The sequence below is a fragment of the Oncorhynchus nerka genome, linkage group LG6 (assembly GCF_034236695.1).
Source record: "Oncorhynchus nerka isolate Pitt River linkage group LG6, Oner_Uvic_2.0, whole genome shotgun sequence".
NCBI classification, from domain to species: Eukaryota; Metazoa; Chordata; class Actinopteri; order Salmoniformes; family Salmonidae; genus Oncorhynchus; species Oncorhynchus nerka.
Genome location: NC_088401.1, coordinates 92,631,450 through 92,650,319, shown reverse-complemented (window position 1 = coordinate 92,650,319; position 18,870 = coordinate 92,631,450). Strand labels below are relative to the sequence as shown.

At 46.0% G+C, this 18,870-nt stretch overlaps 1 protein-coding gene across 1 annotated transcript in view; it reads right to left on the bottom strand.

Annotated features, from left to right (window-relative positions):
• The window catches only part of LOC115126076 (endothelin receptor type B-like), a 123,772-nt gene that overhangs the window by 86,265 nt on the left and 18,637 nt on the right, over positions 1 to 18,870 (bottom strand). Inside the window, exon 2 of the mRNA XM_065020021.1 lies at positions 2,935 to 3,643. Coding sequence (XP_064876093.1) covers positions 2,935 to 3,363 — 429 coding nt within the window. The 5' untranslated portion in view covers positions 3,364 to 3,643. The remainder of the gene's footprint in view (positions 1 to 2,934; positions 3,644 to 18,870) is intronic.

Genomic DNA, 18,870 nt, shown 5'->3' with positions numbered 1-18,870 from the left:
ACTACTATAACTGTTGACTACTATAACTGTTGACTACTGTAACTATTAACTATTATAACTGTTGACTACTGTAACTGTTAACTATTATAACTGTTGACTACTGTAACTGTTGACTACTATAACTGTTGACTACTGTAACTGTTGACTACTATAACTGTTGACTACTGTAACTGTTGACTACTAACTATAACTGTTGACTGTAACTGTTAACTACTGTAACTGTTAACTACTGTAACTGTTGACTACTATAACTGTTGACTACTGTAACTATTAACTATTATAACTGTTGACTACTACTACTACTGTAACTATTAACTATAACTACTATAACTGTTGACTACTGTAACTGTTGACTACTGTAACTATTAACTACTATAACTGTTGACTACTGTAACTATTAACTACTGTAACTGTTGACTACTATAACTGTTGACTACTATAACTACTAACTACTGTTGACTAACTATAACTGTTGACTACTGTAACTGTTGACTACTAAACTGTTGACTACTATAACTGTTGACTACTATAACTGTTGACTACTATAACTGTTGACTACTGTTGACTATTAACTGTTGACTACTATAACTGTTGACTACTATAACTGTTGACTACTGTAACTATTAACTATTATAACTGTTGACTACTGTAACTGTTAACTGTACTACTGTTGACTACTGTAACTACTACTGTAACTGTTAACTACTGTAACTGTTGACTACTAAACTACTACTATAACTGACTACTGAACTACTATAACTGTTGACTACTATAACTGTTGACTACTGTAACTGTTGACTACTGTAACTGTTGACTACTATAACTGTTGACTACTGTAACTATTAACTATTATAACTGTTGACTACTATAACTGTTGACTACTATAACTGTTGACTACTGTAACTATTAACTATTATAACTGTTGACTACTATAACTGTTGACTACTGTAACTGTTGACTACTATAACTGTTGACTACTGTAACTGTTGACTACTGTAACTAACTACTGTAACTGTTGACTAATAACTGTTGACTACTGTAACTATTAACTATTATAACTGTTGACTACTGTACTACTGTAACTGTTGACTACTATAACTGTTGACTACTGTAACTATTAACTACTGTTATACTACTGTAACTGTTGACTACTATAACTGTTGACTACTGTAACTGTTGACTACTATAACTGTTGACTACTGTAACTATTAACTATTATAACTGTTGACTACTATAACTGTTGACTACTGTAACTGTTGACTCTACTGTAACTGTTGACTACTATAACTGTTGACTACTGTAACTGTTGACTACTGTAACTGTTAACTACTATAACTGTTGACTACTATAACTGTTGACTACTGTAACTGTTGACTACTATAACTGTTGACTACTGTAACTGTTGACTACTGTAACTGTTGACTACTATAACTGTTGACTACTGTAACTGTTAACTACTGTAACTATTAACTCTTATAACTGTTGATTATAACTGTTGACTACTGTAACTGTTGACTACTGTAACTGACTACTATAACTACTGTAACTGTTGACTACTATAACTGTTGACTACTGTAACTGTTGACTACTGTAACTGTTGACTACTGTAACTGTTGACTACTGTAACTGTTGACTACTATAACTGTTGACTACTATAACTGTTGACTACTGTAACTATAACTATTATAACTGTTGACTAACTACTATAACTGTTGACTACTGTAACTGTTACTACTATAACTGTTGACTACTATAACTGTTGACTACTGTAACTGTTGACTACTGTAACTATTATACTACTGTTAACTAACTGTTGACTACTATAACTGTTGACTACTGTAACTGTTGACTATTATAACTGTTGACTACTATAACTGTTAACTACTATAACTGTTACCTACTGTAACTGTTAACTACTGTAACTATTAACTATTATAACTGTTGACTACTGTAACTGTTGACTACTGTAACTGTGACTGCTGTATTATGTAACTGTTGACTACTATAACTGTACTAAACTGTTGACTACTGTAACTGTTAACTATGTAACTGTTGACTACTATAACTGTTGACTACGGTAACTATTAACTATTATAACTGTTGACTACTATAACTGTTGACTACTGTAACTGTTAACTACTGTAACTGTTAACTACTGTAACTATTAACTATTATAACTGTTGACTACTGTAACTGTTGACTACTGTAACTGTTGACTACTGTAACTGTTGACTACTGTAATGGTTGACTACTGTAACTGTTAACTACTGTAACTATTAACTATTATAACTGTTGACTACTATAACTGTTGACTACTATATCTGTTGACTACTATAACTGTTGACTACTGTAACTGTTGACTACTGTAATGGTTGACTACTGTAACTGTTGACTACTGTAACTGTTGACTACTATAACTGTTGACTACTGTAACTGTTGACTACTATAACTGTTGACAACTGTAACTGTTGACTACTGTAACGGTTGACTACTGTAACTGTTGACTACTGTAACTGTTGACTATTGTAACTGTTGACTACTGTAACTGTTGTTGACTACTGTAACTGTTGACTATTGTAACTGTTGACTACTGTAACTGTTGACTACTATAACTGTTGACTACTGTAACTGTTGACTACTGTAACTGTTGACTACTGTAACTGTTGTTGACTACTATAATATGTTGATGGCTAAACCTGTTGACGGCTAAACCCGTTGACAGCTATAACTATTGACGGTCAGAACTGTTGACTACTATAACTGCTGACAGCTACAGCTGTTGATTATTATAACTATTGAATATTATAACTTTTGATAACTATTGATAACTACTATTGACTATTGATTATTATAACTAATGATTATTATAACTGTTGACGGCATGTGTTTGTTCCATTTTTTAATGGGGTTAGGGTTAGTGTGACCCCTCCCTACCTTGAAGACGTTGATGGGGATAGCGATGAGGATGTAGAGAAGATCCCCCAAGGCAAGAGAGCCAATCAGAACGTTGGGTCCGTTTCTCATACACTTGTTCTTATAGATGATCCTTAATAAGGTGGAGTTACCGATCATCCCCACCACCAAGATCACACAGCTCACCACCGTGTTCACATACTTAAAGGCTTGTTTAATCTCTGTGGGCTTGATACACATGGGGGGGTAGGGGCCTGGTGGGCGTGGTCGGAAGGCGGGAGGGAGAGGGGGAACAGGGAGGGAGCTGTTGGGGTTCAGAGTGTCCAGCAGAAGGTTTGTGGGGTTGGTCTCCTCCGTAATGGGGCTCTGAGATGACGTGTCACGGGGGAACCGGGAGGAGGACACCGTCGCTACAGCCAGTACACACAGCAGTAGTCCTGATGACCTCATCCTCACTCACACAGATGCAGCAACAACAAGACACACACTCAAAGACACACACACAAACAGACAGACACTCTCTCAGAGACTCAGACACAAACAGACAGACAGACTCTCAGAGACTCAGACAGACACACACACACACACACACACACACACACACACACACACACACACACACACACACACACACACACACACACACACACACACACACACACACACACACACACACACAGACAGATAGACTCTAAGGTCCTGGATCACTGTGTTCCCTCTTCTCAGCGACCTGGAGGAAAAACAGAGACAGAAACATCACAAACTGTGTCACTATGGCAGGTAGCCAAGTGGTTAAAGTGTTGGGCCAGTAAGTGGAAGGTTGCTGGATCGAATCCCAGAGAGGACAAAGTACAAATGTGTCATATGCCCCTGAGCAAGGCAGTTAACCCACTGTTCCCCTGAGCAAGGCAGTTAACCCACTGTTCCCCTGAGCAAGGCAGTTAACCCACTGTTCCCCTGAGCAAGGCAGTTAACCCACTGTTCCCCTGAGCAAGGCAGTTAACATTTACATTACATTTACATTTAAGTCATTTAGCAGACGCTCTTATCCAGAGCGACTTACAAATTGGTGCTTTCACCTTATGACATCCAGTGGAACAGCCACTTTACAATAGTGCATCTAGGTCTTTTAAGGGGGGGGGGGAGAAGGATTACTTTATCCTATCCTAGGTATTCCTTAAAGAGGTGGGGTTTCAGGTGTCTCCGGAAGGTGGTGATTGACTCCGCTGTCCTGGCGTCGTGAGGGAGTTTGTTCCACCATTGGGGGGCCAGAGCAGCGAACAGTTTTGACTGGGCTGAGCGGGAACTGTACTTCCTCAGTGGTAGGGAGGCGAGCAGGCCAGAGGTGGATGAACGCAGTGCCCTTGTTTGGGTGTAGGGCCTGATCAGAGCCTGGAGGTAGTGAGGTGCCGTTCCCCTCACAGCTCCGTAGGCAAGCACCATGGTCTTGTAGCGGATGCGAGCTTCAACTGGAAGCCAGTGGAGAGAGCGGAGGAGCGGGGTGACGTGAGAGAACTTGGGAAGGTTGAACACCAGACGGGCTGCGGCGTTCTGGATGAGTTGAAGGGGTTTAATGGCACAGGCAGGGAGCCCAGCCAACAGCGAGTTGCAGTAATCCAGACGGGAGATGACAAGTGCCTGGATTAGGACCTGCGCCGCTTCCTGTGTGAGGCAGGGTCGTACTCTGCGGATGTTGTAGAGCATGAACCTACAGGAACGGGCCACCGCCTTGATGTTATTTGAGAACGACAGGGTGTTGTCCAGGATCACGCCAAGGTTCTTAGCGCTCTGGGACGAGGACACAATGGAGTTGTCAACCGTGATGGCGAGATCATGGAACGGGCAGTCCTTCCCCGGGAGGAAGAGCAGCTCCGTCTTGCCGAGGTTCAGCTTGAGGTGATGATCCGTCATCCACACTGATATGTCTGCCAGACATGCAGAGATGCGATTCGCCACCTGGTCGTCAGAAGGGGGAAAGGAGAAGATTAATTAACCCACTGTTCCCCTGAACAAGGCAGTTAACCCACTGTTCCCCTGAACAAGGCAGTTAACCCACTGTTCCCCTGAGCAAGGCAGTTAACCCACTGTTCCCCTGAACAAGGCAGTTAACCCACTGTTCCCCTGAACAAGGCAGTTAACCCACTGTTCCCCTGAGCAAGGCAGTTAACCCAGTGTTCCCCTGAACAAGGCAGTTAACCCACTGTTCCCCTGAGCAAGGCAGTTAACCCAGTGTTCCCCTGAACAAGGCAGTTAACCCAGTGTTCCCCTGAACAAGGCAGTTAACCCAGTGTTCCCCTGGCCTGTCGATTAAGGCCCGTACCTATACCATTCACATTTCAGTTGAATACATTGTTGAACAACCCCCTTTCACTACTGGGAGATTCTTAAGTGGTCACTGTTCTGCTCTTTGAGAATGTGTGTGTGTGTGTGTGTGTGTGTGTGTGTGTGTGTGTGTGTGTGTGTGTGTAAGTATATATATATATATATAGCAGGAGATAGAGGGACTTTGTTTCGCCGGGTTCGCCAGTCATGTGGCCCATAATGCCGAGGGCATCTTGGCGATGGTCAGTATGAAAGAGCTGTTTGATAGGAGGGTTGTGTCCCTCCAGATGTTCTATCTGTCATCTATAAAACCCTCCTATCTGTCCTCTATACACTAAACTAACCATCCTATCTGTCCTCTATACACTAACCTAACCCTCCTATCTGTCCTCTATACACTAACCCAACCCTCCTATCTGTCCTCTATACACTAACCCAACCCTCCTATCTGTCCTCTATACACTAACCTAACACTCCTATCTGCCCTCTATACACTAACCCAACCCTCCTATCTGTCCTCTATACCCTAACCTAAGCCAACACTCCTATCTGTCCTCTACACACTAACCCAACCCTCCTATCTGTCCTCTATACACTAACCAACCCTCCTATCTGTCCTCTATACACTAACCCAACCCTCCTATCTGTCCTCTATACACTAACCTAAGCCAACACTCCTATATGTCCTCTACACACTAACCCAACCCTCCTATCTGTCCTCTATACACTAACCCAACCCTCCTATCTGTCCTCTATACACTAACCCAACCCTCCTATCTGTCCTCTATACACTAACCCAACCCTCCTATCTGTCCTCTATACACTAACCCAACCCTCCTATCTGTCCTCTATACACTAACCTAACCCTCCTATCTGTCCTCTACACACTAACCCAACCCTCCTATCTGTCCTCTATACACTAACCCAACCCTCCTATCTGTCCTCTATACACTAACCTAACCCTCCTATCTGTCCTCTATACACTAACCCAACCCTCCTATCTGTCCTCTATACACAAACCTAACTCTCATATCTGTCCTCTATACACTAACCCAACCCTCCTATCTGTCCTCTAACCTAACCCAACCCTCCTATCTGTCCTCTATACACTAACCCAACCCTCCTATCTGTCCTCTATACACTAACCCAACCCTCCTATCTGTCCTCTACACACTAACCCAACCCTCCTATCTATCCTCTATACACTAACCTAACCCTCCTATCTGTCCTCTATACACTAACCTAACCCAACCCTCCTATCTGTCCTCTATACACTAACCTAACCCTCCTATCTGTCCTCTATACACTAACCTAACCCTCCTATCTGTCCTCTATACACTAACCTATCCCTCCTATCTGTCCTCTATACACTAACCCAACCCTCCTATCTGTCCTCTAACCTAACCCAACCCTCCTATCTGTCCTCTATACACTAACCCAACCCTCCTATCTGTCCTCTATACACTAACCCAACCCTCCTATCTGTCCTCTACACACTAACCCAACCCTCCTATCTATCCTCTATACACTAACCTAACCCTCCTATCTGTCCTCTATACACTAACCTAACCCAACCCTCCTATCTGTCCTCTATACACTAACCTAACCCTCCTATCTGTCCTCTATACACTAACCTAACCCTCCTATCTGTCCTCTATACACTAACCTATCCCTCCTATCTGTCCTCTATACACTAACCCAACCCTCCTATCTGTCCTCTATACACTAACCCAACCCTCCTATCTGTCCTCTATACACTAACCTAAGCCAACACTCCTATCTGTCCTCTACACACTAACCCAACCCTCCTATCTGTCCTCTATACACTAACCCAACCCTCCTATCTGTCCTCTATACACTAACCTAACCCTCCTATCTGTCCTCTACACACTAACCCAACCCTCCTATCTGTCCTCTATACACTAACCCAACCCTCCTATCTGTCCTCTATACACTAACCTAACCCTCCTATCTGTCCTCTATACACTAACCTAACCCTCCTATCTGTCCTCTATACACTAACCCAACCCTCCTATCTGTCCTCTAACCTAACCCAACCCTCCTATCTGTCCTCTATACACTAACCCAACCCTCCTATCTGTCCTCTATACACTAACCCAACCCTCCTATCTGTCCTCTACACACTAACCCAACCCTCCTATCTATTCTCTATACACTAACCTAACCCTCCTATCTGTCCTCTATACACTAACCTAACCCAACCCTCCTATCTGTCCTCTATACACTAACCTAACCCTCCTATCTGTCCTCTATACACTAACCTAACCCTCCTATCTGTCCTCTATACACTAACCCAACCCTCCTATCTGTCCTCTATACACTAACCCAACCCTCCTATCTGTCCTCTATACACTAACCCAACCCTCCTATCTGTCCTCTATACACTAACCTAACCCTCCTATCTGTCCTCTACACACTAACCCAACCCTCCTATCTGTCCTCTATACACTAACCCAACCCTCCTATCTGTCCTCTATACACTAACCTAACCCTCCTATCTGTCCTCTATACACTAACCCAACCCTCCTATCTGTCCTCTATACACGAACCTAACTCTCATATCTGTCCTCTATACACTAACCCAACCCTCCTATCTGTCCTCTAACCTAACCCAACCCTCCTATCTGTCCTCTATACACTAACCCAACCCTCCTATCTGTCCTCTACACACTAACCCAACCCTCCTATCTATCCTCTATACACTAACCTAACCCTCCTATCTGTCCTCTATACACTAACCTAACCCAACCCTCCTATCTGTCCTCTATACACTAACCTAACCCTCCTATCTGTCCTCTATACACTAACCTAACCCTCCTATCTGTCCTCTATACACTAACCTATCCCTCCTATCTGTCCTCTATACACTAACCCAACCCTCCTATCTGTCCTCTATACACTAACCTAACCCTCCTATCTGTCCTCTATACACTAACCTAACCCTACTATCTGTCCTCTATACACTAACCTAACCCTCCTATCTGTCCTCTATACACTAACCCAACCCTCCTATCTGTCCTCTATACACTAACCCAACCCTCCTATCTGTCCTCTAGATACACTAACCTAACCCTCATATCTGTCCTCTATACACTAACCTAACCCAACCCTCCTATCTGTCCTCTATACACTGACCTAACCCAACCCTAATATCTGTCCTCTATACACTAACCCAACCCTCCTATCTGTCCTCTATACACTAACCTAACCCTCCTATCTGTCCTCTACACTAACCTATCCCTCCTATCTGTCCTCTATACACCAACCAACCCTCCTATCTGTCCTCTATACACTAACCTAACCCTCCTATCTGTCCTCTATACACTAACCTAACCCTAATCTGTCCCATCCACAACCTAACCCTCCTATCTGTCCTCTATACACTAACCCAACCCTCCTATCTGTCCTCTATACACTAACCCAACCCTCCTATCTGTCCTCTATACACTAACCTAACCCTCATATCTGTCCTCCATACACTAACCCATCCCAACACTCCTATCTGTCCTCTATACACTAACCCAACCCTCCTATCTGTCCTCTATACACTAACCCAACCCTCCTATCTGAACTCTATACACTACCCCAACCCTCCTATCTGTCCTCTATACACTAACCCAACCCTCCTATCTGTCCTCTATACACTAACCCAACCCTCCTATCTGTCCTCTATACACTAACCTAACCCTCCTATCTGTCCTCTATACACTAACCTAACCCTCCTATCTGTCCTCTATACACTAACCCAACCCTCATATCTGTCCTCTATACACTAACCCAACCCTCCTATCTGTCCTGTCCTCTAACCCCTAAAATAACCATAACACTAACACAACCCTACTCTACATTCTAACCCTAACACTAACCCAACCCTCCTCTATAACCCCTAAAATAACCCTAACACTAACACAACCCTCCTCTACCTCGTACAGCTAACCCAACCCTCTACTAACCCCTAAAATAACCTTAACCTTAACCCAAACCTCCTCTACACCCTAACTCTAACACTAACCCAACCATCCTCTAACCCTAATCCTAACATTAACACTAACCCAACCCTCCTCTTATAGAAATCCAACCCTCCTCTAACACTAACCCAACCCTCCTCTAACACTAACCCAACCCTCCTCTAACACTAATCCAACCCTTCTCTAACCCCAACCCAGCCCTACTCCACCCCTAACTCTAACACTAACCCAACTCTCCTCTTATACTAATCCAACCCTCCTCTAACACTAACCCAACCCAACCCTCCTCTAACACTAACACAACCCTCCTCTAACACTAATCCAACCCTTCTCTAACCCTAACCCTACTCCACACCCTAACCCTAACACTAACCCAACCCTCCTCTAACACTAACCCAACCCTCCTCTAACCATAACCCAACCCTACTCCACCCTCTAACCCTAACACTAACCCAACCCTCCTCTACCACCTAAACCTAGCCTCCTCTAACTCTAACCAAACCCCCTCTAACACTAACCCAACCCTCCTCCACCCCTAACCCAACCCTACTGCACCCTCACCCAACCCTACTCCACCCCTAACCCTAACACTAATCCAACCCTCCTCTAAACCCTAGCCCAACCCTACTCCACCCCTAACCCTAACACTAACCCAACCCTCCTCTAACACTAACCCAACCCTCCTCTAACACTAACCCAACCCTCCTCTAACCCTAGCCCAACCCTACTCCACCCCCTAAACCTAACACTAACCCAACCCTTCTCTAACCATAACCCAACCCTACTCCACCCTCTAACCCTAACACTAACCCAACCCTCCTCTACCACCTAAACCTAGCCTCCTCTAACTCTAACCAAACCCCTCTAACATTAACCTTAACCCAAACCTCCTCTACACCCTAACTCTAACACTAACCCAACCATCCTCTAACCCCTAATCCTAACACTAACACTAACCCTACCCTCTTCTAACCCTTAACCTAAACCTAACACTATCCCAACCCTACTCTACCCCAACCCAACCCTACTCCACCCCTAACCCTAACACTAACCCAACTCTCCTCTTATACTAATCCAACCCTCCTCTAACACTAACCCAACCCAACCCTCCTCTAACACTAACCCAACCCTCCTCTAACACTAATCCAACCCTTCTCTAACCCTAACACTAACCCTACTCCACCCCCTAACCCTAACACTAACCCAACCCTCCTCTAACACTAACCCAACCCTCCTCTAACCATAACCCAACCCTACTCCACCCCTAACCCTAACACTAACCCAACCCTCCTCTACCACCTAAACCTAGCCTCCTCTAACTCTAACCAAACCCCTCTAACACTAACCCAACCCTCCTCCACCCCTAACCCAACCCTACACCACCCCTAACCCTAACACTAATCCAACCCTCCTCTAACCCTAGCCCAACCCTACTCCACCCCTAACCCTAACACTAACCCAACTCTCCTCTAACACTAACCCAACCCTCATCTAACCCTAGCCCAACCCTACTCCACCCCCTAAACCTAACACTAACCCAACCCTCCTCTAACACTAACCCAACCCACCTCTAACACTAACCCAACCCAACCCTCCTCTAACTCTAACCCAATCCTACTCCACCCCCTAACCCAACCCTACTCCACCCCTAACCCTAACACAAAACCAACCCTCCTCTAACCAGAACACTAACTCAACCCTACTCCACTCCCACTCCCTAACCCTAACACTAACCCAACCTTCCTCTACCACCTAAACATAGCCTTCTCTAACCCTAACCCAACCCTCCTCCACCCCCTAACCCAACCCTACTCCACCCCTAACCCTAACACTAACTCAACCCTCCTCTAACCCTAACCCAACCCTACTCCACCCCCTAACCCAACCCTACTCCACCCCTAACCCTAACACTAACCCAAACCTCCCTAACCCTAACCCTAACCCAACCCTACTCCACCCCCTAACCCTAAAACTAACCCAACCCTCCTCTACCACCTAAACTACCCTCCTCTAACCCTAACCCAACCCTACTCCACCCCTAACCCTAAAACTAACCCAACCCTCCTCTACCACCTAAACTACCCTCCTCTAACCCTAACCCAACCCTACTCCACCCCCTAACACTAACCCAACCCTCCTCTAACCCTAACCCAACCCTACTAAACCCCGAACCCTAACACTAACCCAACCCTCCTCTACCACCTAAACCTACTCTCCTCTAACTCCTAACCCTCTAACCCTAACCCAACCCTCCTCTAACCCTTAACCCAACCCTATTCCACCCCCTAACCTTAACACTAACCCAACCCTCCTCTAACCCTAACCCAACCCTACTCCACCCCTAACCCTAACAATAACCCAACCCTCCTCTACCACCTAAACCTACCCTCCTCTAACCCCTAACCCTCCTCTAACCCTAACCCAACCCTCCTCTAACCCTAACCCAAACCTCAACTAACCCCTAACCCAACCCTCCTCTAACACCTAAACCAAACCTTTCATAAACCAAACCCTCCTCTACCCTTAACTTTACCCTAACACTAACCCCACCCTCCTATACCCCTAAGCCAACCCACCTCTACCCATAACCTAACCCTGACACTAACCCAACCCTCCTCTACCCTTAACCTAACCCTGACACTAACCCAACCCTCCTCTACCCTTAACCTAACCCTGACACTAACCCAACCCTCCACAAACCCCTAACCCTGACGCTACCCGAACCCTCCTCAAACCCCTAAGCCTAATACTAACCCAACCCTCCTCTCACCCCTATTCTAACCCCTAACCCTAATACTAACCCAACCCTCCTCTACCCTTAACCTAACCCTAACCCTGACACTAACCCAACCCTCCTCAAACCCCTAACCCTGACACTAACCCAACCCTCCTCAAACCCCTAACCCTGACGCTAACCGAACCCTCCTCAAACCCCTAAGTCTAATACTAACCCGACCCTCCTCTCACCCCTATTCTAACCCCTAACCCTAACACTAACTCAACCCTCCTCTACCCTTATAACCTAACCCAACCCTCCTCTACCATTAACCTGACATTAACTCAACCCTCCTCTACCCTTAACCTAACCCTGACACTAACCCAACCCTCCTCAAACCCCAAACCCTGACACTAACCCAACCCTCCTCAAACCCCTAAGCCTAACATTAACCCAACCCTCCTCTACCCTTAACCTAACCCTGACACTAACCCAACCCTCCTCAAACCCCAAAGCCTGACGCTAACCGAACCCTCCTCAAACCCCTAAGCCTAATACTAACCCGACCCTCCTCTCACCCCTATTCTAACCCCTAACCCTAACACTAACCCAACCCTCCTCTACCCTTATAACCTAACCCAACCCTCCTCTACCATTAACCTGACATTAACTCAACCCTCCTCTACCCTTAACCTAACCCTGACACTAACCCAACCCTCCTCAAACCCCAAACCCTGACACTAACCCAACCCTCCTCAAACCCCTAAGCCTAACATTAACCCAACCCTCCTCTACCCCAACCCTAACCCTAACAATAACCCAACCCTCCTCTACCACCTAAACCTACCCTCCTCTAACCCCTAACCCTCCTCTAACCCTAACCCAACCCTCCTCTAACCCTAACCCAAACCTCAACTAACCCCTAACCCAACCCTCCTCTAACACCTAACCCAAACCTCAACTAACCCCTAACCCAACCCTCCTCTAACACCTAACCCTGACGCTAACCGAACCGTCCTCAAACCCCTAAGCCTAATACTAACCCAACCCTCCTCTCACCCCTATTCTAACCCCTAACCCTAATACTAACCCAACCCTCCTCTACCCTTAACCTAACCCTAACCCTGACACTAACCCAACCCTCCTCAAACCCCTAACCCTGACACTAAACCAACCCTCCTCAAACCCCTAAGCCTAATACTAACCCAACCCTCCTCTCACCCCTATTCTAACCCCTAACCCTAACACTAACCCAGCCCTCCTCTACCCTTAACCTAACCCTAACACTAACCCAACCCTCCTCTACCCTTAACCTGACATTAACCCAACCCTCCTCTACCCTTAACCTAACCCTGACACTAACCCAACCCTCCTCAAACCCCAAACCCTGACACTAACCCAACCCTCCTCAAACCCCTAAGCCTAACATTAACCCAAGCCTCCTCTACCCCAACCCTAACCCTAACAATAACCCAACCCTCCTCTACCACCTAAACCTACCCTCCTCTAACCCTAACCCAACCCTCCTCTACCCTTAACCTAACCCTAACACTAACCCAACCCTCCTCAAACCCCAAACCCTGACACTAACCCAACCCTCCTCAAACCCCTAAGCCTAACATTAACCCAAGCCTCCTCTACCCCAACCCTAACCCTAACAATAACCCAACCCTGCTCTACCCATAAAAATAACCCTAACACTAACCCAACCCTCCTCTAACGCCTAACATAACCCTAACACTAACCCGACCCTCCCCTAACCCTAACCCAACCCTCCTCTACCCCTAAACCTAACCCTAACACTAACGCAACCCTCCTCTAACCCCTAACCATACCCTCCCTACAGCTAACCCAAACCCTCCTCTAACCAATAACCTAACCCTAACACTAACCCAACCCTCCTCTACCCCCTAACCTAACCCTAACACTAAACAGACCCTCCTTTACCCCTAACCCTAACACTAACCCAATCCTCCTCTAACCCCTAATCTAACCCTGACACTAACCCGACCCTCCTCTAACCCCTAACCAAACCCTCCCTACAGCTAACCCAAACCCTCCTCTAACCAATAACCTAACCCTAACACTAACCCAACCCTCCTATAACCCCTAACCTAACCCTAACAGTAACCCAACCCTCATCTAACCCCTAACCTAACCCTAACACTAACCCAACCCTCTTCTATCCCCTAACCTAACCTAATCCTAACACTAACCCAACCCTCCTCTAACCCCTAACCTAACCCTAACACTAACCCAACCCTCCTCTAGCCCCTAACCACTTGGGAGAAACACTGTTGTTCATCTTCGTCTGTAGCCTTAGTGTTGCATCAACAGTAGACTCCAACTTAGCAACGGTTCTGTGTGACAGAGCAGTGTTCATCAAGAGAAACCCATTGTGTAGACCTAGTCCTTGGCAATGTATTCCTGCTACGCATGCTTCACAAGCACACAAGCACAGCCTGCCAGCTTAGTGGAGTCTGCCACTAGCACAGTCAGTGTAGTCAGCTCAGCTATCCCCATTGAGACCGTGTCTGTGCCTCGACCTGGGTTGGGCAAAACTAAACATGGCGGTGTTCGCCTTAGCAATCTCACTAGGATAAAGACCACCTCCATTCCTGTCATTACTGAAAGAGATCATGATACCTCACATCTCAAAATAGGGTTACTTAATGTTAGAGTCAATGAACTAATCACTGATCATAATCTTGATGTGATTGGCCTGACTGAAACATGGCTTAAGCCTGATGAATTTACTGTGTTAAATGAGGCCTCACCTCCTGGTTACACTAGTGACCATATCCCCCCGTGCATCCCGCAAAGGCGGAGGTGTTGCTAACATTAACAATAGCAAATTTCAATTTACTATTTTTTTTTAACGTTTTCGTCTTTTCAGCTTCTAGTCATGAAATCTATGCAGCCTACTCAATCACTTTTTATATCTACTGTTTACAGGCCTCCTGGGCCACATACGGCGTTCCTCATTGAGTTTCCAGAAACTTGGAACGGAAATGGTGCCACACCAAACTGGAAGTCTTCCGACTAGCTTGGAAAGACAGTACCGTGCCGTATCGAAGAGCCCTTACTGCTGCTACACCAAACTGGAAGTCTTCCGACTAGCTTGGAAAGACAGTACTGTGCAGTATCGAAGAGCCGTCACTGCTGCTACACCAAACTGGAAGTCTTCTGACTAGCTTGGAAAGACAGTACCGTGCCGTATCGAAGAGCCCTTACTGCTGCTACACCAAACTGGAAGTCTTCCGACTAGCTTGGAAAGACAGTACTGTGCAGTATCGAAGAGCCGTCACTGCTGCTACACCAAACTGGAAGTCTTCTGACTAGCTTAGAAAGACAGTACCGTGTCGTATCGAAGAGCCCTCACTGCTGCTCCATCATCCTATTTTTAACTTAATTGAGGAACATAAGAACAATCCAAAATTTATTTTTGATACTGTCGCAAAGCTAACTAAAAAGCATCATCCCCCAAGTGAGGATGGCTTTCACTTCAGCAGTAATAAATTCATGAACTTCTTTGAGGAAAGGATCATGATTATTAGAAAGCAAATTACGGACTCCTCTTTAAATCTGCATATTCCTTCAAAGCTCAGTTGTGCTGAGTCTGCACAACTCTGCCAGGACCTAGGATCAAGAGAGACACTCAAGTGTTTTAATACTATATCTCTTGACACAATGATGAAAATAATCATGGCCTCTAAACCTTCAAGCTGCATACTGGACCCTATTCCAACTAAACTACTGAAAGAGCTGCTTCCTGTGCTTGGCCCTCCTATGTTGAACATAATAAACGGCTCTCTATCCACCGGATGTGTACCAAACTCACTAAAAGTGGAAGTAATAAAGCCTCTCTTGAAAAAGCCAAACCTTGACCCAGACAATATAAACAATCGGCCGATATCGAATCTTCCATTCCTCTCAAATGTTTTAGAAAAATGCTGTTGCGCAGCAATTCACTGCCTTCCTGAAAACAAACGGTAAGGGTTTTCCTCCTCTTCGACTGAAGAGGAGGTGTAGCAAGGTTCGGACCAAGATGCGGCGTGGTAAGTGTCCATGGAAGTTTATTTAACTTCATAGTCCGCCCCACCCCGCATGCGGGTTCGTGACTACAGCCTCAAGCTCATTACCATAACGCAACGTTAGCGATTTCTAAAAATCGCAAATGAAATGAAATAAATATGCCTGCTCTCAAGCTTATCCTTTTCTTAACAACACTGTCATCTCAGATTTTCAAAATATGCTTTTGAACCAGAGAAAATCAATCATTTGTGTAAGAGTGTTGATAGCTAGCTTAGCATTTAGCGTAGCATTTAGCACCCAACATATTCACAAAAACCAGCAAAGGAATCAAATAAAATAATTTACCTTTGAAGAACTTCAGATGTTTCAATGAGGAGACTCTCAGTTACATAGCAGATGTCCAGTTTTTCCTGAAAGATTCTTTGTGTAGGACAAATCGCTCCGTTTTGTTACTATGCATTTGGCTACCGAAACTAACCGGAAATTCAGTCACCTACACGTCAAACTTTTTTCCGAATTAACTCCATAATATCGACTGAAACATGGCAAACGTTGTTTGAATCAATCCTCAAGGTGTTTTGTCATATATCTCTTCATTGAAATGCCGTTCCTGGAAGCATGCTTTCTTCTCAGAATCGCATGGAAAAATACCAGTAGCTGAGTTTTGCGCACCAATTTCCACGCAGGACACCGTGCGGACACTTGGCAATTGTAGTCTCTTATGGTCAGTCTTCCAATGATATGCCTGCAAATACGTCACAATGCTCCAGACCCCTTGGGGAAACGATAGAAAGGGTCCGTTCATTCCTGTCGCATTCACAGCCATATAAGGAGATCATGGAAAACGTAGCTTCGGAAATCCTGTTCATTTCCTGGTTGCTGAAACATCTTGGTTTTGCCTGAAGGTTTTGTTCTAGGGCACTCACAGTGAAAATCTTTGCAGTTCTGGAAACGTCAGAGTGTTTTCTTTCCAAAGCTATCAATTCCATGCATAGTCGAGCATCTTTTCGTGACAAAATATTGAGCTTAAAACGGGCACGTCTTTTTATCCAAAAATGAAATAATGCCCCTAGAGGACTATGAGGTTAAAAACATAAACTGAACAAAATACAAAACAATAAACGTGAACAAAACTGAAACAGTGCCGTGTGGCAAACAAACCCAGACACGGAAACAATCACCCACAAAGCAACAGTGAAACCCAGGCTACCTAAGTATGATTCTCAATCATAGACAACTAACGACACCTGCCTCTGATTGAGGACCATACTAGGCCAAACACAGAAAACCAACCTAGAAACACAAAACATAGAATGCCAACCCAACTCACATCCTGACCAACTAAAACAAACAAATAACACAAGAACTAGGGTCAGAACGTGACAGTACACCCCCCCCCCCCCCCCCCCCCAAGGTGCGGACTCCGGCCGCAAAACCTGAACCTATAGGGGAGGGTCTGGGTGGGCATCTGTCCGCGGTGGCGGCTCTGGCGCTGGATGTGGACCCCACTCCACCATAGTGTTAGTCCGCCTCTGTGGCCTCCTAGGAACGCCGACCCTGACCTGGGAACACTAATAAATAGGACCACAGGACTGAGGGACACCTCAGAACTGAGGGGTAGCTCAGGACTGAGGGGTGGCTCAGGACTGAGGGGTAGCTCAGGACTGAGAAGTAGCTCAGGACTGAGAGGTAGCTCAGGACTGAGAGGCTGGTTGACTGACGGCTCTGGCAGCTCCTGGCTGACTGGCGGCTCTGGCAGCTCCTGGCTGGCTGATGGCTCTGGCAGCTCCTGGCTGACTGGTGGCTCTGGGGGCTCCAAGCTGACTGGCGGCTCTGGAGGCTCATGACAGACTTGCGGCTCTGGCGGCTCATGACAGACGGGAGACTCTAGCAGCTCTGGACAGGCGGGAGACTCTAGCAGCTCTGGACAGGCGGGAGACTCTAGCAGCTCTGGACAGGCGGGAGACTCTAGCAGTTCTGGAGCGATGGGAGACTCTAGCAGCTCTGGAGAGACAGGAGACTCTAGCAGCTCTGAAGAGACGGGAGACTCTAGCAGCTCTGGACAGGCGGGAGACTCTAGCAGCTCTGGACAGGCGGGAGACTCTAGCAGCTCTTGACAGGCGGGACACTATAGCAGCTCTGGACAGACGGGAGACTCTAGCAGCTCTGGAGAGACGGGAGAATCTGGCGGCGCTGGAGAGGAGGAAGGCTCTAGCAGCGCTGGACAGGCGGGAGCACCTGTAGACAAAGAACGAAGAGACAGCCTGGTGCGGGGGGCTGCCACCGGAGGGCTGGTGCGTGGAGGTGGCACTGGATGGACCGGACAGTGAAGGCGTACTGGAGATCTTGAGAGCAGGGCTGGCACCATCCGCCCTGGCTGGATCTTCACCCTAGCCCGGCAGATGTGGGGAGCTGGGATGTAGAGCACCGGGCTAAGCACGTGTACTGGGGACACCGCGCGTTCCACCACATAACACGGTGCCATAACCAAGACCCTAACTACCTCTATCCCATAACGAACACCCTAACAATCTCTAACCCATAACCAAGACCCTAACTACCTCTAACCCATAACCAAGACCCTAACTACCTCTATCCCATAACCAACACCCTAACAATCTCTAAGCCATAACCAAGACCATAACTACCTCTAACCCATAACCAACACCCTAACAATCTCTAACCCATAACCAAGACCATAACTACCTCTATCCCATAACCAACACGCTAACAATCTCTAACCCATAACCAAGACCATAACTACCTCTATCCCATAACCAACACCCTAACTACCTATAACCCATAACCAAGACGCTAACAACCTCTAACCCATAACCAAGACCCTAACTACCTATAACCCATAACCAAAACCCTAACTAACTCTATCCAATAACC